This window comes from Melanaphis sacchari, unplaced genomic scaffold (genome assembly GCF_002803265.2).
Source record: "Melanaphis sacchari strain LSU unplaced genomic scaffold, SCAv2.0 Contig146_pilon_pilon, whole genome shotgun sequence".
Classification (NCBI taxonomy): Eukaryota; Metazoa; Arthropoda; class Insecta; order Hemiptera; family Aphididae; genus Melanaphis; species Melanaphis sacchari.
Genome location: NW_020270633.1, coordinates 28,551 through 51,130, shown reverse-complemented (window position 1 = coordinate 51,130; position 22,580 = coordinate 28,551). Strand labels below are relative to the sequence as shown.

Below are 22,580 nucleotides of genomic sequence, written 5' to 3'. Positions count from 1 at the left end.
GGAATGTGCTTCGTCACTACTCCACACAATACCGTTGGAAGGCACAATTATAAAAATCGCATTTCAGCAATCTTTTCGTTTTCCCCAATCTACTTAACCTAATTCCTGAGTTATCATAATATTGTATGATTTTAATTTAACTTTTAAGATCACAGTGAAAAATTCGCCTTACCGTTCGATCCGATATCCCGAGAGCAGAGGCATGTTTACGAGCAAAACACAATAGAGACTGCTCTATCTATGTCCTTACTGCAGCAATGTTTTCAGATGTTCTCACGGACTTGAGACATCCAACTGATTTTTTAGACATTGCAGATCATGTGTTGCTCTTAAGTTTTGTATCAAATTCAAAATTGTTTTCTAATAAGGTACACTTTCATTTGAATTTAAATGAGTGCGAAATGCTTTCTTTGTCGCAATCACATATTTGGCATTTTTAAAAAATGTCTCAATAACGAAACCACGTTTTTCACCAGACCACGGCATGATGACGACTAAAAACCTTATTAATAACCTAACCCAGCAAAATAAACCTAATTAATCTAATCAGTTTGATTACGCGCTAATGATTATTTGAAATATGGGAGTCCATTACGCTGCACCCTATCCTACTCGGATCATAAATCGTATGGTGCGTTATTATTCTCGAATATAAATAGTCATATATTATTTAAGTTAACTCATGAAAAATGCATTAAACCAATACTATTTGACGCAATTTCCTTTTTTGGAGCTACATAATAAAGTACTTCAAGCAAAGCACCACATATAATGTCATGTATGTGTGTGTGTGTTTGTGTCTGTATCTGTGGCTGTATCTGTGTGTGTGTGAGAGAGTCTGTGTGTCTGTATCTCTGTGTCTATGTGTCTGTGTGTCTGTGTGTTGTTCACCAATGAAAAATCTTATTTGAAATGGAATTGAAACAGTTGCTACATGACTTCCTAGATATATGTTTGGTAGGGTGTTCATTTTTTTTATTCAAATACGTATCTAAGATATTTTTTACTTCCTTTTTTCCATAAATCAATAATAACAGAAATTATGTAATATAATGGGGCCTTTTTGATAGAATGACAATGTATTGATTTTTCAGTTATTCATTTATTTTTATTATTTATATAATATAATTTCTACATTTTATGTCGAAAAAAAAAAACAAAAATGTTTTCAGGTAACAAATAATAATGTTTACGTCATACGAATCAAACATTATACCTTTTGAACTTTTCGACGCGTAAAAATTTATAAAATTGAATTGTTCTTATTGAAATACACGAAATAGGTACCTTAGTATAATTTAATAATTTAATAATAAGATAAAATCACAGTTACATTATTGAAATTATTGAAAATTCCTACCATATAAAAGAAAACAACTTTATTTAATTTATTTCTTAAAATAAATGTATACATTGATTAAAGTGAACGATTTTTGAATAAATGTAATAATATTTACTAATTAATAATGTATATATAATTTTTTCCGGCGTTTTAATAGTACATATTTATTTAATCTATATTTGATATTTACTTATAAAACATCTTTAATTAACAGCTTATAAAGGACTTAAGAGGCTTATATCCTTTTGATTAAACAATTTCGCATTTGTTTTGTATATTGATGATAAAATAAAATTTGACGAAATTTATGATTAGGTTAATTATAGTTAGCTATTATTATTATCATTATATTAAATTTTAATGTTATGCAATCTCTACTGCGGTTTTTGCTTTACCATTTTTTCGTTTTCAGGGAAGAAGAAGGTTTTATAAAAGAAGAAGAGAAACCACTGCCAAAACCCGAGTTCCAACGGAAGGTGTGGCTATTATTCGAGTACCCGGAAAGCTCCCAAGCCGCTCGAGTGGTGGCCATCATATCCGTATTCGTCATATTACTGTCCATCGTGATATTCTGTCTAGAAACATTGCCAGAGTTCAAACACTACAAGGTGTTCAACACGACGACTAATGGTACAAAAATTGAGGAGGACGAGGTGCCTGACATCACCGATCCGTTCTTTTTAATTGAGACCATATGCATCGTGTGGTTCACGTTCGAGCTGTCCGTCCGCTTTCTCGCCTGCCCTAATAAGTTGCACTTCTTCAAAGACGTGATGAACACGATCGACATAATCGCTATAATACCGTACTTCATCACATTGGCCACGGTGATTGCAGAGGAGGAGGACCCCACGATGAACCTGCCAAAAGCGCCGCAGAACCCGCAGGACAAGAGCACCAACCAGGCCATGTCATTGGCCATACTCAGGGTCATCCGGCTCGTGAGGGTTTTCAGGATATTCAAACTATCCCGACATTCCAAGGGATTGCAAATTCTCGGGCGCACCCTAAAAGCCTCCATGCGAGAACTGGGACTGCTCATATTTTTCTTATTTATCGGTAAGATTTTTCAACGACGAACCGCGCCCGCGTCCGCCTGTACTACGTATCTTATTATTGCTATTGTCATCGTTTATTGATACCCCGCGTGGTTGACTACGAAGATACTTGCGTTTAATTTCGTTGTACCGCGACGTATATAAAATCGCGTTTTTATGATAAATAATTCGGTGCTGGTAGAAATAAACCAGACTGGTTTACTATGCGGTCCGAAGCAAAGACGAAAGAAAACTTGAAATATTGCGTGTGTTCCGAAATTTTTCGTGGTACCAACGAAAACGATGATTATATAGATATAAAAATATGACTTACGGAAGTCATCGCGTATCATCGGTCCTTCATGATGACGGATTGGATCTTATCCTATCCTCGATTATCTTTTATTACGTCAGTTGCACTCTAACAGTGACAGCAAATCGTATACAATACACGGGTCATTAGCAGTTTATATCGGAGAGATAGGTTCGCCGCAAAGTAATTCGATTTACGCATCTTTCCTTTCCCATTCCCGTATTGTCGTGGTGGGTGCAGACAAAAATCAGTGATCGGGAAACGCTGTTTATGATGCTGAAAATTAGAGTGGTCGCGCGTAAACAATTTCTGTTGGCGGTGGCGGCAGTTAAAGTGTTTGTTTATATATAATATAATATACGTATATATAATATATATATACATATATATATAACGTTGGCGACGGGGCAAAACGAAAATAAACGTAACATTCCAACGTGTCATTTTATCGATTGATGCCGACCCGAGCTCCTCCGTAATTGTAGAGAGACTGTGCTTATATATATAAAGAGTGAGAGAGAGTGAGAGAGAGATAGAAAACGCCTCTCGCCGGGCCGTACACACCTCGTCTACCTGGTTAAACCTTTTTTTTGTTATTCTCTCTCACTCACTCGATCAGTGTTTGTATGCGTCCTTTTCTCCGTTCTTTCGTATTCATGTATATATACACACTGTATCGCATCCACCGCTCAACTCTCCGTCCGTTACCAAGTCCGGTTTTGATTAGATTTTCCGACCCCGGGCAACTCTCACCCACTGACAATCAAGCGCCTCACCACTAGCCCGACAAGAGCGATGAATTTTTCACGTGACGTCATTTTCTTTCTCTCTCTTGTACCCGGTAGTTTTTGTTTATACGCGATGACACAACTATCCTGCACAATATAATATAATACTTTTAATTTATCCGAATATTCGAAGTACAAGCGTTTTATTACACATGTTATTGTGTTGTAATTTTTTTGGAACGCGGGCCATTTCGAAAATTTTCTTAAAAGATCTAACCATATTCTTACAATATTCTATAGCAGTTTTTACTGATTTTCAGTATTGTTTACATATAGTTATAAGAGTATTTGAATCTACAAATTTTCCATTGTGATTTAAATTTTGACTTAGTGTACAATATATGTACATATATGTTCACTATTTACGATTTTAATTCAATAGTACCTTTCAAATGATAGACGTAACATTTAGTGGACTCACAGTTATTATAAAATCACATTTTTCCGGTCAATCGCTCATTTTATCGGTACCACATAATTTAATAATCGACCATCGTGCTCGAAAATTAGATTCTTTCCGAAAATTTCCAATGGTTTTTATCAAATTTTAGGACTATATAATATATCACATCATTGATTGTAAAGTTTCTGTTTTTAATAACGCATAAAATATTATATATACTCGACGTGGGTATATTACGCAGCAAGCTAGTAGTCTATTATCGAAACTTTCCTCCATACGGTTTGTCGATATGGCGTTTGGAAAAATTTAAATAGAAATTCATCCCTTTGTATGCGTATTAACTCCGACAGTATAGTCTTTGCAAGCCCTTTCTCATTACCCCAATCGACGTGGAGCCAAATATAGAATAGTATATTGAGAAAGTTTCATCGGAATTCTCGTTAGATCATTACTTGTCTTGTTATTATTTATTCAAACGCGATTGAGGTTCAAAATTATTATCCCCTGTATTATTCGTTAGCGCTGCTCGTTATATCTTATTGTGTGCTGTATTGTATACCGATATCAGCACCGTTCTATGAACCACTTACTGCTCAAACCTGAGATATTCAATTGTTTTGCGTCTTTCCGATTTCCAGAAGATCGACAGCCAAATCAAGCCATGGATTTTATTGGGGCGTATGCGTTAAAAAAAAAAAAATTGTCTTTGACATTTTTTGATACCACCGTCATGTGATAAAAATGTAAGTACATTACGAAAATAACTCGTAAACTGAGTGCAATCGAGTTAGCATAATTTTCCCTGTGCTCTATCTAGTGAAGAAAAATTAAATCGTTCATCGATCTTTAGTCTAAATTTTCGATGGTTTTCTCGATTTTTGGATTGCTAGTCTACAGAAATAATTAATATTGTATACGTAATAGAAAGTCTGATTTGCCTGAGTCTATATAACAGACAACATACTAAATAATCATATTTCTCTATCAAATTACAACGATTTAAAAAAATAGAGTATAGATTCGTAACTATAATCTTATTTTTAATAATATATATATATCAATACATACTTATAGTATTGGCTTAAACATATCGTTATAAAGTTACTCGTTATAAAATAAAAAATTAATCAAATCACAGTTATATAAGTTACTCATGCACAAAAAATAGCAAATTAATATAATTAAATACGTTAGTACAAAGTAACAAGATAACTTATTTTGTACAATTTTATGATGTTTATCTATGTATAATATTCTGTTTACTAAATTCGTTTCATCATGTCTACATTGTCGTACAATGATATTTTGATTTTTAAAAGTATTTCTGTAATGTGACTATAAACGAGTCTGTTAACATAATATATATAAATATATGTATAATATTATACATTTTGTTCATTCGATAATCAGATAATGATTTTTATGATCTTTAAGTTATTAAATTTCAGCAATATTTAAAGAAAATAGGAGTTTAAAGCTTAAAATCGATAAATATTAAATTCATTTCTACTTTATGCGACGCGAAAATTGTTTAATGAAGTACTGTACACATGCGTAATTTTCTAAGCTGAAAATGAATTAGTTTTTATATATCATAAAAAGTTTAATTAAATTATAATTGTGTAAAGTGACTACACGAGTAACTTATTTTACTAAACACCTAAGTACTTACCAAATACTTTATTTATCATATTATATTATATAATATAAATAGTAAGTATAGATATGTAGAGCTCGAGTCGCGCAGAAATATTCCAACAAATATTATGCAAGAGTCAAATGTCTATTTTATCGTAAACTAGATAATATCTTTGAATAGTCATACTGATTTTAATGGCCAATACTGATACCCATATAATAATCAAAGAAAATGTTAAAATATTACGACCTCGTGTCATCCCATGATAATAATAATATCATCTAGTTCACAATAAAATAGTTACCCTTGCGTATCAATAATAGAATGTATGTGTAATATGCGTGAGTAGCAATTTGTTTAGTGTAAAATTCTATAATAATAGATATGCGTAGGGTGATTACCTATTCTTACAATGGTGTTTTTCACGATGACCGGCGCACGAAAACTACCTAAATAGTTCGTCTTGTCACAATATTATATTATATTATATTATATTTTCGACAATATTCCAGATTTCTAAGTACATATAATAATAATTGTTTTGCTGATTAATGCCAGATGCCTACTCCTTTTTTCATTTTTCTCTGTATAATCTCATATACAACATAATATATACGTGGTTCTTTAATATGCGTAAATATGAAGCATAATAATATACATCATACAATGCATAATATACCATCGTCGCATTTTAAGTCCATATTTTTATATAATATAATGTAATAATATATTTGTCTGTTTAACAGACGCAGATCCGGAGCTGAAAGCTAACGGGGACTTTATCTCCCTCCCTCCATTTAGAATATTTTTTCGCTTTACGGTTAATAGATAATACTTCACAGTATAATTTATAATATATACCCTGAACGGATTTATTTTTTCTTTAACAGTTTTGCCTACAGTCATACCATGAACTAGTACAGACGCTAACCTGTTCACGAGCGATTAGTTATATCTAGATTCTGACAACATACACGAGTTTAATAATGTCCATAAAAATCATAACTTAATAACCGTGGCGATTGACTTTGTTAAAATATTACATTATTACTTTTTCTCATTATTAGAAAATTTTGTTTTGATAAAGCCAAAAATGTTTGTTTAAAAAATATGGAACAAAACAACGTCAAATTTTAGTCAATACTGTTTCAACAATTTATTTTAATCAATACAATATCGTCTCTTCATTATTTTAAACCACATACATTCGAATCTTTTCAAATCACACGATGTGAAGCACATCTCACGGGCATAGAATAGAAAACTGAATAATTAATTAGTTATTATAAATTATAATATTACAATGTTACAATGATAGTAAAGCTTTTAAGACAGACCAACGTCCTATAGATTACAAATCTTATATCTAAAATATCACTACCAAATCTCTATCCATCTAGTTAACTATAATATGGACTTATAGTTATAAACTAAAATTATATGTCTCTGTATAATTGGATGAATAACCGAATTAGATTTTTAAAATAAACCTAGATCTAGAAATACATAACCTTTGATGTTCTAACCTAGATCAAATTTCTATGTAGACTTATTTTAGTAGACTTCATATTTCTGTAGTTCATTGTAGATTTTTTTTTTTTTTTGTCTCGCCGATCTCGGTGAACCCATTTTATAGAAGATTGATTATACTTTAAGTCAATATAGATTAAAGTAATTTGATTGATAACTACTTTTTATTATCAACTTCTGTACTTAGTGTACTTGTAGCAATTAGTACTCCGATGATTTTAATTCACACGGACGATCGTATTATTCATTTGAAAATCGTCCAAGAGAAAACATGAGGTCTATCTTCCCGAATGAATTTTCAATACCCCGTAAAGTCATAACATTATATAATAAAAACCAAAATGTTTTAAATTCCTGTCATCTGATTGTAGGGACTTATGACGCACAAAAACCTCACAAAATGGATTTTATGCACATACAAAGTTTATATTGTGACGTGATTCCTTAGTTCCTATAGTCTCAGCTATAAGAATAGTCGGTCAGGTTGTTTTTTTTTTTTTTGAAAAAGGGGTGTTGAGCACTGGTATCCAATTTCCAGTAAAATAAAGGCGCTTGACTCACAAAAGTTGGATTAAAATTCACACCATATCCCTGGAGTGTTTGTTTTCACCCAATTAGATCGTCGCATAAAAGCTACAACATGTCGCGCGCAACTGTATATTGTGGTCTTCATTCACCGCGCGCATTACATTCTTAGTCCGCTGTTATTGATTTTAACTTTTTCTGCGTGCAACGAAAAAAAAACTCTCGCAAATACACATAGAGGATCATACACACTAAAGCTCAAAAACACATTCGTATGTAGCTGTCTTCATCACGCAATAAGATGATGTTTTTGCGTAAGGTTCTCGAAAATAAAATATAATATGGATAAAATATGTACAATATATATTTTATATATTTAAACATAGGTTTTTTTTTATATAATAATTACAAAACAGTAATTTTTAAATAAAATATTTTTGAAAAAAAAACATAATAAACATATAATTTCTAGCATAAATCACAAAATAAAATATATTTCTAGTTTATAAAACTTTTTATTTTTATATAATTCACGTAGTTTAGATAGGGTTAGGAAAAAAAAATAAACAGTAAAAAATCCAATCATCACTTGCCGTATAAAAGTTTTTGCGAGACAGTCATATTTATTGTTTTATATCTGGTGTGAATGTATAGTATATATTTTGTACGATAAATTAATAATTATTCAACAGTTGTTGGTTAAACGATCGCGAGGGGAATTTATCATGACAAATCGACGGAAAACCGTTTCGACAGACCCTAACTCTCGCATTTTCCGTCGGACCGACCAAAGACAAAACTTCGTACACGATTTACCACACAGACGGCCGATCAATTTCACCAATCGGATTTAGTGGAGCGGAACTCACAACCGTTTATTATTACCATCATGTCCGATTTTCTATGTTGCACTTGTGGCGAAAATGCGTATGCGATTATTGCACTGTAATATATCATATTTGATCACGATGCGTGATTGGTGATGAGCCATTTGTCCGTTGGTACAATTTGGATGGAACGTAAAGTGCTTACAAACACGTTCCTTGTCAAAAATCATATATGAATCGATAAATTTTTTTTTTTCGAATGAGATTACAGTGCTGTAGTATTGTGAACGCGAATTGTAATTTTCGATTTCTAGACGTCGATTTTTTTTGTTTTAATGGTTTTATATTGAACCAGTTTAATTAATGGATTTTTAGACATTTCCATGTCCATCGTAACCATTTTGTTTTAATATTTTCGGTTCTTTCTATTGTTTACTACTGAATTTACTGGTAGTATCCTTTCGATTTGTTCAAGATCTATATCTTTGACTGGTGCTAACTACTGCACGAAAAACATTTGGATTCGGCACGATCAAGGGTGACAAACACTCTGAAATTCGTTTAAATTAATGTATCGTTTTAGTAGTGCTTCCGAAGATTCGACACACGTGGCTTCCGATTTCACCTATCCCCAATGATCCGCATAACGCACATATTTAAGCATATTATCGTATTTATCTGCAATTTTCGCGATAACATTAAAGTATTTTCATTCAAACTATATTATTGTAACATTTCCTAACCAGGTGGTCGAGGCTCGCCCATATATATGTTATTATAAATATATGTTTATTGTGGGTCGGTGCTGCACGCGCCCGGACCGGCCCCGTCGTCATGGATACCGCGCGCGCCGCCTCCGACTATAGCGATCGAATGACGTCATTCATCCGGGGTTTTTGTGAATAACCTCATTGAAGAAAAACGGCCTACTTTTCTCTGCACACACAGGTTCTTCGTCAGCTGTGTATCTATATATGTATATAGAAATACACGTAATATATTTATGTCTACCGAGGTGGCGTGGTAAGAAGGGTGGAAAAAACTCTAGATATATAAATAAACGCTTAAACTGTGTCTTTTCTAAACACTCCACTCGAAATAGTGATTTTTTAAATCGATTCGCGAAGTTATTATAATACAATGTTATATCGTATTTAAAGCTTTATTCGCCTATTATAACACTCATTCGTATGATATAACTCTTTCAGCTGCGCACTGTGAGATTTCGAGTACACAGTGAACGTTACAATATTTATATTTTAGCACTTACGTTGCCTATACTTAATATCTTGAAAAGTAGAATTTTACAAAATATCACAGTTATTGTGTAACTCAGGTTATTATTGATATACAGTTTTTTGTGTGACGGTCGGAAACGAAACTGTTGGTAAATGGACAATATTTTCCTCCACATGATTTATTTTTTTTTCGTATAAAAAACAAGACCAAAAACTGTTTGATATGATAAAATAAATGTAACTTAAGGGTATCTGGTATAAGAGTAATATTATAAAGCTAAATTAATTCATAAAAAAAAACCAATGAAATATATTTTCAAATACTTTTTACATAGATATACATTTAATACGTTCCTTGCACCAGTTATACCCAATATTAATAAAGTTGAAATTTTAAAAATGTATTATGCTTTGGAGTAAAATAATTTTAAATGTTAAAAAAATTCATAATTTTTAAAAATTAATATGACTTTGATTTTCAAATAAAAAATAAGAAAATAGTAAGATATTATATTCTGATAAAAAAAGTTAGATTACACACACATTTACTCGATTCTTTAGTCTTTACAACTTTTCTGTTTATGCGTATATTAAATTAATATTTTTTTTCATATTATAAGCATATTATAATTATTATACTTAAAATTATTATTTCCAACATTGAATCAATCATGCCTCTAATTTTATTTTTATCGATAATACGAAATACAATTTCTGAATTGTTTCTACTTACATTCAAACATTAATACTGTGTCCTATGCAAATCCGATGAGTCCGGTAAAAAACAAAAATTTTGTATTTCATCGCACCAGATGCACTGTAGTGCAGAGAAACAGCATGATCAGAATATAATTCACTGAATTCATCGGATAAACATAAAGTATGGCGTTAGATTCCGAATTCGTTTACAACAATTAATTACGCTGAAATGGGATGAAAAGAAAAAAATGTCCTTGATTCGAAACAGCCGGGTTTACAAAGAGAGAAAGTCGCGTCGTGTCGTTAAGTATTATTCGGTCTCAGGAGATCTGGCCGTTCACTCTCTCACTTCGGTACACCACTCAAGTCGATTTCGGTATAAAAATAAACGGAAATTAGCAATTTCGAACGAAAAAAAAAACCTAACCAAATATAAAGCAAGCGTCAAACACTACTGCAGTGCTTGGTGGGTAAGTGGATGTTGCGGCGCGGCGCGATTTAAGTCGCTGAACTCTTGTGGCGCAATCGCCGTGCATACTATTTATATCATTTCGGGGTTTTTCTTTATTTTTGTTTTTATTTTTATTATTATTATAATTGTGGTGTTGAAAAAAAGGGGGGCCGCCGACCATTTGTCTCTGAGCGTGTTGTTTTCCAGGAGTGGTGCTGTTCTCGAGCACCGTGTACTTCGCCGAGGCGGGTTCCGATCAGTCGTTTTTCAAGTCCATCCCGGACGCGTTCTGGTGGGCCGTGGTCACCATGACGACAGTCGGATACGGTGATATGAGGTAACTTATAATTGCGAGCAGCCAGGAATACGACACCCGCCAACCATATACCATCACGACCGAAATATACGCATACCAATAATATGATTACACTACTGCCACGACTGACATTTACGATTTTACGACGCACCTTTTTGGACCTATTATTGTATAAACATCGACGCATGACTTACTAGTGACACACACAGACACATATACTCAACAACACTCAGATAACACTATAACGGTGAACTACTATTCTGTACAAGACAGGCTGATAGAGAGAAAAACCTAACCTAAGAGATAGATAGATAGAAAGAGAGAGAGAGAGAGAGAGAGAAAGAAAAGACAAGAGAAAAAACAATTTTTTTGGACGAAAAGGAGGGCGATGAGAAAGATATATGTAATAAGATCGAGTAAAAGTTTCAAAACACTATATCTCTTGAATATAGAGTAAACTTTATATAATACTCACGAATATATATGTATTTATAATATATCATCGTGATCACGGGGTTCTACATAATATTATAAAATGATATGTTATGTATTATGTACAATGTTTTTATAAATATTTGTATGCGAAAAATGTTTCGGTATTGTGACGGGGGACTTCCATATTATATGATCGTCGTCGTTGTCTACGCCGCCGATCGGAATCGCGATTTATTCATTTTTTGTTTATATATTTTTATTTCATATATATTTATTATTATTATTTTATCGTTTTCACCGTCGTCATTATTACTATTATTATTATTATTATTATTATTTATTTATTTATTTATTATTATTATTATTATCATTTTTTTTTTTTTTTTTTATAAGTCACAGTCCTAATGAATTTCAGGTGTGGTGCTATTCTCGAGCGCGGTGTACTTCGCCGAAGCCGGCTCAGAGAATTCCTTCTTCAAGTCCATCCCGGACGCATTCTGGTGGGCTGTTGTTACCATGACGACTGTGGGCTATGGTGACATGACGTATGATGTACTCAATTTCATTAAGACAAAATTAGACAGTTATTGAAATTTATTTTTTTCCATATTTTTAATTTTATTCACTAATAGTTATTTGCATTTTATTTTTTCTTTAACATTTTAGTGCGATTTATTACCAAAAAAAAAAAAGTAATAATAATAACAATAATAACACAACAATAAAAATCGCATTAGACATATTTTTATTACATTATGTTTTTCGTAAACGTATTTTTATTCGTTCATTTATCTTTTACTAATTATTACTTATTTTTATAATTTTAACATCGTTAGCTTGTCATTAATATATTATTATTATTATTATTATCGTGTAAGCTGTCACTAATTTCGAACTGCCGTAGCTAATTAGTTATAACTATAATAATATTATATATAATGTTCTTATAACCAGCAAACACACGTCATACTTTAGTCTTAAATCCATCACATGTTTGTGTTTATTTATCATTTACGACATTTATTTATTTTTTTTAAATTTAATTACGATCACGTATGTAAGGCAATAAACAGGACATCTAAAATATTCGATAATGTTTTACACAATTTGCAGTTATTCGTTTATACACTTAAAACATGTTTTAAAAACTTTCCAAGTAACCTATGTATAAAGTACACGAACACATAATATTATTATGTTATAAACATAACATACGTTGTTTGTTTGATTATTTGATGTATAGTTAATTAGAAAAATTTATTAATAATTAGTTTCCTCGTAATTTTTATTATTATTATTATTATTATTATTATTATTTGTTTTATTTAACGATTTCATCAATTACTGAATATGTTAGAGCAATAAAATTCTACGTCCGTCTTAAACAATATTGTTATTGCAAATTATAGTCGTCTTGTCACTGTACGCTCCATTAGGGTTTGCCAACATTCCCAAATCTGTATAATAATGTCATTAACATCATCATCATCATCATCATCATCATCCGTGTGCACATCATATTTTAGTGAACTATAATAAAACATTTTATAATATTATGCCATAATATAGTTTCGATTGCAGTTTTCCCATCGCGTTTAGAACGTTTTAGATGATTCATAGTACATCGATAGAGGATTTCAGTTTAGCTAGATCAGAGAAAATATTATTATTTAGATAATATTAATACCAGCTACTATTAATACCTACTTAATTAAAACATTATTTTAATGTTTGTTTTTTTTTTTTATATACATAATATATATATACATCATTTTTTATTTTTTTATTTTGGTTTTTACCGTTGTATTTTTGCTCCTTAAAAATAATTACTGAATTTTATGATACATTTAAACATTTAGAGAGTGTTTAGACTGTTTTATTTACCATATTATATTGTATACTTTGTACACAATATTACGTTTTACTATTTTTGTTATTATTTTTTTCCGTCAATTAGAGGTATCACCTGTTATAGGTAGACTTATAGACAGTATATAACAGCAGCAGTTAACTAACACATATAGTTACCATATACACATATAATAGCCTTGACAAAACTAATTATATAAATCATTACTTGACTATAAGTCAATTCTCAATAACTACATATACAAAGTTATACGAGTACATAACACAGTTTTAGCAGCACGAAGTGCAGTGTTGTAGTTGTATATTGCAGTTTTAACAAAACTCATTACCCACAAATATATTATTACACTTACCTACTAACAATAATTAATCTATTGGCCTGAATACATCATTTTTTCGTAGTCGTTTGTGTATGCATGTTTTACTTTTAAACTTTGTATTGTTGATGTACCGTGGTGTAGACGTTTACATTATATTTAGTATAATTATTGCATGTGTTTATAAATATTATCATTATATTTAAAATAATATAATCAACTATAATAGTATAACGATAAGTTTAATTATACGACCATCGTATTTGCATAGTTAATATACATATATAATATTTATATTATATGCATTTATGTTAACTATGCAATTAAAAAAAAAAAAAAAACGATTTTACTATGAAATCGTTTTATAAAAATCTCACAAGGGATTCAATTCTAGTGGTGTGTGCGTGTGCGTGTGCGTGTGTTTTTTTTTTGACAATCCGTTTTTTTATCGTAACAAATTCTGGAACACGAGATGATACTTACAAACATTTTCCTGAGCTCGGACACCCGTTTATGTTTTTGGCTTTCTCGTATCGATTGTGCAAACGCTTGTCACGTGATGAATTATTTTACGGCACATAATATTATTCCCATGGCGTGCTTATGTTTATAGTATATTACAGGTATATTATATGATTATTGCAGACCACTAAATATTCCTCAATTACACAATCTAACTAGTTGCATAAATTGAGAGTAGTAGGTGTAAACGCTTAAGGATGTGCATCGTACCTGTTTATTTTAAAATACTTTCTTTGAGAAAATAAAAATAAAACATCAAAATAGATTAAACAAAAAGGGCATATAAATCTAATTTTATATTAATACACAATATCTAAATTTTCCCGAAAAAAATCTTCAGGCTAAGATTTATGACAACAGTAATAACAACAGAATTACTAAATCAGCTCCCTAAGAAAGTTATCATAATTTTGACATGCATATTCAACGCAATGCTTAAATTAACATATAATTTCCTGAATTATAGAGGTATTCGATTGTCACACTAATTATAGACCTAAAATTCTACTCCCAATAATCAAAAATGCTTGAAAAAATCTTATTAAAAAGACTTCTAAGTATTGCTGAAAAAAACAAAAGTTTTACCCGACTTTTAATATAGTTTTCGTAGTAGACATTCTACAATTAATCAAATTCGCCGCATAGTAAATAAAATATTCTTCTTTCTAGAAGAAAAACAGTATTACACTGGTAACTTCTTAAACGTCTCTCAGGCGTTCGATCGTGTTTGGCATTAAAACTTCCCCTATCGCCCATCTATTTCATATTTAAATGATATCTAAAATACTAGTTCATCTCATTGCAATAGAGGCTCATCCATTTCTTTACCAAAACCAATCAAAGCAAGGGATTCTCAAGGTACCGTAACTGCTTCTCTTTTATTTAACAATTTTATTTCCGACCAATTCACACTGCCTATTAGTTTAATTGGTGACTTTTCCGACGACAAAGCTTTAATAGCCAACAATCTCGACCCAATCGTTGATTTCTCACACATCCAAGATCACCTTCTCCTCCTTGAAAAATAGTAGGTACAAGGAATGGGGTGTAAAAATAAACGAAACCAAATCCATACACTCTTAAGAAGGGAAAATATCTTCCAATCATCCTTAACAAACAGACATTACTAACTACATAAAACATTTTCTATCTAGAACATCAACCTAGTAGCCACATGCACTTACGCAACAAAATCCTATCCATAAATGATCGATTTCGTCTTTTTTGCTCTATCCTAACTTCTAATTATATCAAACTGCCAATTAAAATACTAATATATAAACTATTCCATAAGCCAATATGGACGTATGGTGTATAACTAGGGGCCCTGTAAAAATCTCGTACATAAACCGTATATAGTGTTTCTAATCCAAAAAAACCCTCCATGCTATAACCAATATATCTTTTTATGTTTTAAGCCAGTCCTCACAAATGATCTTGTCATCTCCTCTATCTAAGATGTTGCAAACACTTTTTACAAATTACTTAACTTAAATCTATAAAACCATGCAAATCCCTTAATAAAAAGTCTTACGTTATCAAACATTCCCGGTAATCACCAAAAAAGATTAAAAAGATGGTTGTGTTATGACCTGACCTAAAATTTAATACCCAAACATTGTAAATACATTCTAATAATTATTATAGTTGTAATTAACTAACTGTAAAAGTGCTTTCACTGAAAGGTTTCTTTATTTTGTCATTCTAGCCATAAAATCTTATATCTTATATCACTTGCACTTATTGTTTAAAACGTAACAGATTGTGGAAACAAATATTTAAAGTTAAAAAAAAAATTAATATTAATTGTTATAAAAATGTACAGAGCAATTATTTTATCGAATAATATTCATTTATCCGAAATTTTTTAATTTTTTTGAAAATATTTTTTTTTTATATATACAAAATGTCTAAATAAAACTAATTTTATTTTAAGCGGTAATATTTTTAATTTTTTTATTATTATGTTTAAAGTTTTATTTTAGAATAACAACAGACATTTTTAATTTAATATTCTAATCCAGAATATTTTTTAGAGTATTTCAATACATAATAATCGAAATTTGAACGTGAAGTTTATGTGTATAAATATTTAAAATTTTGATTGATAAAGTGGAGAGATATACCTCACAAAATGTATTATTACTATTCCGTTCACTTATACATATTTATAAGTTAAAACTTATAAAATACTCGTCCAAATTTGTATCAAAATACTTCAAAAAATATTCTGCTTCAGAATATGAAATTGAAATTATAAATGTATGTTGTTTTCAAAATATTAAAAAAATTAAAAATTATAGTAATAAAAAATATTAAAATGAATAATTTTTTTTTTAATGTGATTTTATTTCGACTAGAAATTATGTAAAAAATATTGTTTTTTTTTTTTAATCTTAGTAGATTTTAGTATAATGCGTGTTCGATAAAATATTCACTTAGTATCTCTCTCTCTCTCTATATATATATATATATATATATTTAATTATAATATTTTACTTTCAAAATAATTTTCTTGTAGTTCGCATTTCGATGAACTGCTTAGATAAATGCGAAATCACATCCAAAAATAATTAAAACAACTGAAATTATACATTTTAACCTAATCCAATCTAGAGAGTTAAGTTAAGTTACCTAATCAAGGAACGTCCTGGAGTGGTCTGCAATCATAGAATCGTCCTGTATTATATCATGTTTGAAAAATAAATAATAAATTCAACGAAGCGTGTATATCATTGTAATGACTTTTTGTTGTTTTGGTTTTACGTTTTCATTTGTCCATACGAATATAACATACTTTCAAGTACATTAATATGATCATGTATTCTAAACAAAACCAAAGAATTTTATTGATCGATGCCTATACGCATACACATAATATATTATACATTTATCAGGTGATCCAGAAATTGGTGAGACGTTTTTTCGGAAATCATAATGCCATTATTATATTCTCTTATATCAATCACTCGTCAAATTACTAACTCAAAATATAAACTTTCGAATATCAACACTAATCTTATTCTTTAGTAGTTTTTGCATTATTACAACAAAAAAATATTACTTTAAACAGAAACATTTTGAAAAATGAACATATAAATATATAATATTTAACAGTCTGTCGTTTTATTACATAACAGAAAGCAGCTGTATACTTTTTTAAACATTTTATTTATTTATAAATTATTATTTTGATATATTAATACCGGGAATTTTTAATTTTTATTTTTATTAATGATGAGCATTAACGCAGATTGACGATCGACGTATTGTGAACCAAACCTTTCATGGGGTAGATAGTAGATGCCCTTCGCTATTTCAATCCGCTTATCCAAGCATGTCCACCAGTTAAATGGACCACCTCAAATATTCACGTGTTTATGCGTATACGTTTACTGTTCAGTAAATTACACAGACAAATATTACGCAATATTATATATATTTCATATTATGCGTGTGTTTCATAAAAAAAGCATGTTAATTCGTATGCATATTGTATATAAATATATAATAACATACATACGATTTAGATATTTTGGAAATTTTTTTTAGTGTTTACACCTGCGTTTTTATACGTTTTTGTTCGTTTTCCGTTTGTTATTTTTTTCTAATTTACATATTTTATTATTAATAGAAATGATAAAATTGATTGTACAAAAAACATCCATAAAAAAAAACCACCGCCACGCAATCCTCCACTATACTGTATATTGTAATATTATTATATTGTTGTACGCTCACCGGAACACGTCGACATGTGACATATTCGAATGTGTTTCAGACCAGTGGGCGTGTGGGGGAAAATTGTCGGTTCACTGTGCGCGATTGCCGGTGTGCTCACAATCGCTCTGCCCGTGCCCGTCATCGTGTCCAACTTCAACTATTTCTATCACAGAGAGACTGACCAAGAAGACATGCAATCGCAGAACTTCAACCACGTCACTAGCTGCCCTTATCTTCCCGGTACTTTAGGTGGGTATCTGAGGCGAGAGCTGTCAATCGACATGCCGTCGCTTCCACCTGAGTCGCGGCGCGATCGACGTTCGCGAACGATATAATATTATACGCACACATATTATATCCACTGATTCTATATATAAATATTATTATATATACAGTCCACGTTTTGTTTATAAGTACAGAACGTACAGTGATAGTCTTCAGCCAGTAACTCGTGATAGGATAAAAAGAAATTTAAAGATACAAATATTATATTATAGTATGAAGAAGTTACGCTGCTTAAAAAAAAAGAATAAATTAAATAAAACGACTTGAATATTAATTGTACGGCTTAACGATGTGACTTTTTTTATTTATTCAAGTGCATTTTAATTTATAATTCTTGTCAAACGAATTCTTATTTCAGTAATTAATAAAAATATATTTTTAAACATGCTCACCCTCATTTTGATAATGATTTATTCAAAATCTAATTTTTGGAATAATTAAGTTTACTTATAAAAACCATATTTTCAAACATCTAGATTTTGTATACCATTTAACCTTTTCACTTGTGTGGTCATGGTGTGTTTCTTTGTCCATGAGATAAAATGAACCTTTTATATGTTTATAATTTATAGTAAAAAAAAAAAAAATATAAAAAAAAAATAAATAACATTAACTATTTTAACAATAAATAAAAATGTTATAAGTTCATTTCAGTAGAAATTATACATATATTAAAATATTATTATTATTATTTTTAGTGACTAAAAGAGTGATTTTACTTTTAATTAAAATACACGGCACCATTTTTAGATGTCATGTTTGGTAACCCTAGTTTTATAAATTTAAAACTTTTAATTTAACCTAAAATATGTTTGTTTAACTTTAACATAATAATATAGTTCAATGCAACAACATTTATCGTTTAAAAATAATTAAAAAAAGATAAAAACTAAAATTAATTCAACAGAGATGGGTAGCTATATAGTATTTATAATCAGTATATCAGTTTACACGTATAGTATGTATCAGTGCCTCCGAATATTGGTCGCAAGACAAATTATAAATGAACAAATCAGTCGCGAGTCAAAAAATGGTTGAAGACTACTGGTGTGTATATAATATAATACGTATAAATATATTATACACGTATTACATTTACACACTGTATGTTTACTCATTATTTATTACCTGCAATCATTAGATTTATTATTACTACTATTGTTGTCATCGTCGTGAATATGGTCATTATTATAGCAGACCGTTTAACTCACCATGTACCCATACACTATACAGTTTTCTCTATCAAATTTTGTTTATTGTTATTTTTTTATTTATGTTTTCTTATTATGTATGTATATACTTGGGTTCATGGGAATTTTTGAAGTTCTATGCTAATAATTGTAACCCTACGTTTTTGCAATAAAAATCAGTTATTTTTTTATTTTTATCATAGTGATTTTTTGTTTTAAATCGTGCTATTTTGATTAGCCTAACCTAGCAAGTCAATTGAATATCAAATCCGATATTTAAGTATATAATTAAGCCTAGAGTAGGGTGAACTGAATAATAATAGCCACTGTATAAAGTATATATTGCCATACAATTTTCTCCTGTCTGAAAAAAAAAAATAAAATAGGAATTGATTGTATCAACTCTCATTATTATGTAATATCATAACTTTAAAATGTCTTTATTATTATTTCAGAACACTTTTTTGTCGGAGTAGGTATATGATATTATATAATATATGTTTCATGATATTCGATACCTGAGTGACCATAGTGTTCACTATAGAAAATTTGAAATAAACTTTTCTCATCATGAATCAAAAACAAATTAATAGTTGAACTGTTCGCGAAGTTGGACAGAAACGGGTCACCCTAATCTGTAGTGAATATAATATACATGTATGGGAGTTGCAGGAAATTTTTAAAATTTCAGAGATCTTTCGTCCGATTTTCAAACACTCCGCTGACAGAAACGATAAAAAAAAAAAAAAATTGATTATAATTTACTCTTTTATAATTTATTATATTATTATATTATGCAAATGTTATGTGCACCAGGGTTTTAATGGCCATTTTTTGTCCATTGTTGTTATTCCTCTTGTATATAACGTTTGCGTTTCGCGTCCACCACAGGTCAACACATGGTGAAATATCCTTCGGGCGGTGACTCGACGTCGGACCTGATGGATTTGGAGTCGGCCGACAATTGTCTGCTGGACGCGGAGCTGGACGAACCGCCTCTGTCGTTGCCGCCGCCGCAGCAACCAAAAAAGTTCAACAGCTGTGCCACCGTGGTCAGGCTCAACAACAACAGCATCAAAAGGTTCAGTGTCGAAACTGACGTCTGACTAGCAGGTGCGGTATTAACAGTGATAATCTACTATAGCACTGAACCGTATGGCGTATATTACGTTTTCATAGATTTTAAAACGTCCCACATTTTTGAGATCACTATCAATTTCGATCAATTTTTGGAAAACCTAGTCAGGATCTATCAATCTTTACTATTTCGCAATACCTACGATTTAAGCAGATATGCCCGTTTTTATACACGTAAATTACATAAAAACGTAATTACATTCATTGTAAACTCGTTAAACATTGAAATTCCAAATTTTCGTAAATCACGATGTGTAGTATTGAATAATAATAATAATATATTATTTACTCAGGAACCTTTTTATTGTTAAGTCATTTGAAAATATTTCAAACTCCATTTATTTTTATCGAATACACCCCATAATGCATTTATTGTTACAATATTAAAATATCCTAAATTTTATTGCCACAATATTCTATATTATACTTCTATGAGCTAACGTGAAGCACGCCAATCGAGTAATTTCCGTATCGGTACCAGCCATATCTAAAAGTTGTATTCAACGACTTGGTAACTTTTGTTTTAGAAACCAATTAAAACTTTTGCATCACCGGAAATTTATAGATATAATTTAAATTAATAAATATTTGTTCATTAGTTTTTAAACACCAGTCAAAATAAAAAAAAAAACATAAATTGGAATTTAAAAACACCACAGGAACGTACCAAAACATTTTAGACTGAAAAATTCGTATTTTTTAAAATACCTATTAGCTATAATCGTGATTGCGTGTAAAAACTAAAATGTACGATTTTCTGTTGCTTGTAATTATTCGTATTTTATAAAAGATAACGCGTATATCGTGTTCAAACTATTCAAAGTACTCCAAATTAAATACATTATTAAACTATAAATAAGGAACAATAGTATCTATAAATGTCAACTTACACGTGCAATCTTTTAAACAAAGTGCTTATACGTACCTACAAAACGTAATTCATTTTATTTATGTGTGAGAAAACAAAATATAACAATCGATATTTTAAAACTTATATTTTTATTACCTTTGTTTCATATTTAAGTGACTTATCCACAACAAATAATAATTTATATTTAATTATTAACTATAGTTAATAATATTATGATATATTCAATATTTTAATTTTAAAGATAAAGTCAGTTGTTTAGAAATTGTATGATGATTTATCAATATATTTTATTCTCTTCAATCATGCTCTTCTATGGCATATTAACATGTTCGAGATGCCATTCGATTATGGATTCGTAACTATAAACCAAAAAAAAAAAAAAATGGCTTGTGAATAACTTTATTAATAGTTACTTATCTGTTTTATAAGAATAAATATTTGTATTTGTTTATTGATAACGAGTATTGTATAATATTAAGATGATGATTTAACTTATACTGATGTGTTGTTTATAATTCTAGTATTCAAATTGCAATCCGGCGGCCGTCCAGGTCTCCAAACGCCTTTAAGGTGCTGTGCTGTGATAGCTAAGATGTTTCCTTCGTTAAGTTACCTCCGACAAGTTTATTTATAATATTTTTTTAAGCGAATATTAATAACGATAATAAAAATTGTACTCAGAATCTCACTCTTTTGAAGGGATAATTTTCTAATAACATATTGAGCCAACATAATAATATTATATAATGCATAATACCACAATTATTATTATCCAAAGCCGTGAGGAATAAAAATATAGTAAACGGATTGTCTCAAATTGTTTTATCTAAAATTGTACGGGTTTTAATACTATATATTATTATACATATATATACTATACCTATATACCGATAAGCCTTATTTGACTGGATTAAAAAAAAAAAAATAATAATATTTCTAATACGTATTTTATTTATTTATTTTTTATCTTATAAGCCACCGCCGATACAGATATGAAAACTATATGAAAATATAACGCGTTGGAGATGCGAAAGCTATTACAATTTTTTAATACGATTTTTTCCTTTTTTTATAATGTAAAATCTGTACCGTTTATGAATTCTTGCAACAGTCTTATTATGAT

General features: G+C 30.1%; 1 protein-coding gene across 11 annotated transcripts in view; it reads left to right on the top strand.

Annotated features, from left to right (window-relative positions):
• The window catches only part of LOC112591896 (potassium voltage-gated channel protein Shaker), a 178,978-nt gene extending 156,744 nt beyond the window's left edge, over positions 1-22,234 (top strand). For 5 of the 11 annotated variants that reach the window (XM_025335830.1, XM_025335832.1, XM_025335835.1 and 2 more), the window contains 5 exons: positions 1,755-2,401; positions 11,959-12,088; positions 18,033-18,223; positions 20,341-20,562; positions 21,979-22,234. In XM_025335830.1, the coding sequence (XP_025191615.1) occupies positions 1,755-2,401; positions 11,959-12,088; positions 18,033-18,223; positions 20,341-20,555 (1,183 nt within the window). In that variant the 3' untranslated portion in view covers positions 20,556-20,562; positions 21,979-22,234. Of the gene's footprint in view, positions 1-1,754; positions 2,402-10,999; positions 11,130-11,958; positions 12,127-18,032; positions 18,224-20,340; positions 20,563-21,978 lie in introns of those variants that run through there. The other 6 variants (XM_025335831.1, XR_003114532.1, XM_025335837.1 and 3 more) reach the window with 6 other exon arrangements.
• Positions 22,235-22,580: the final 346 nt, after the last annotated feature.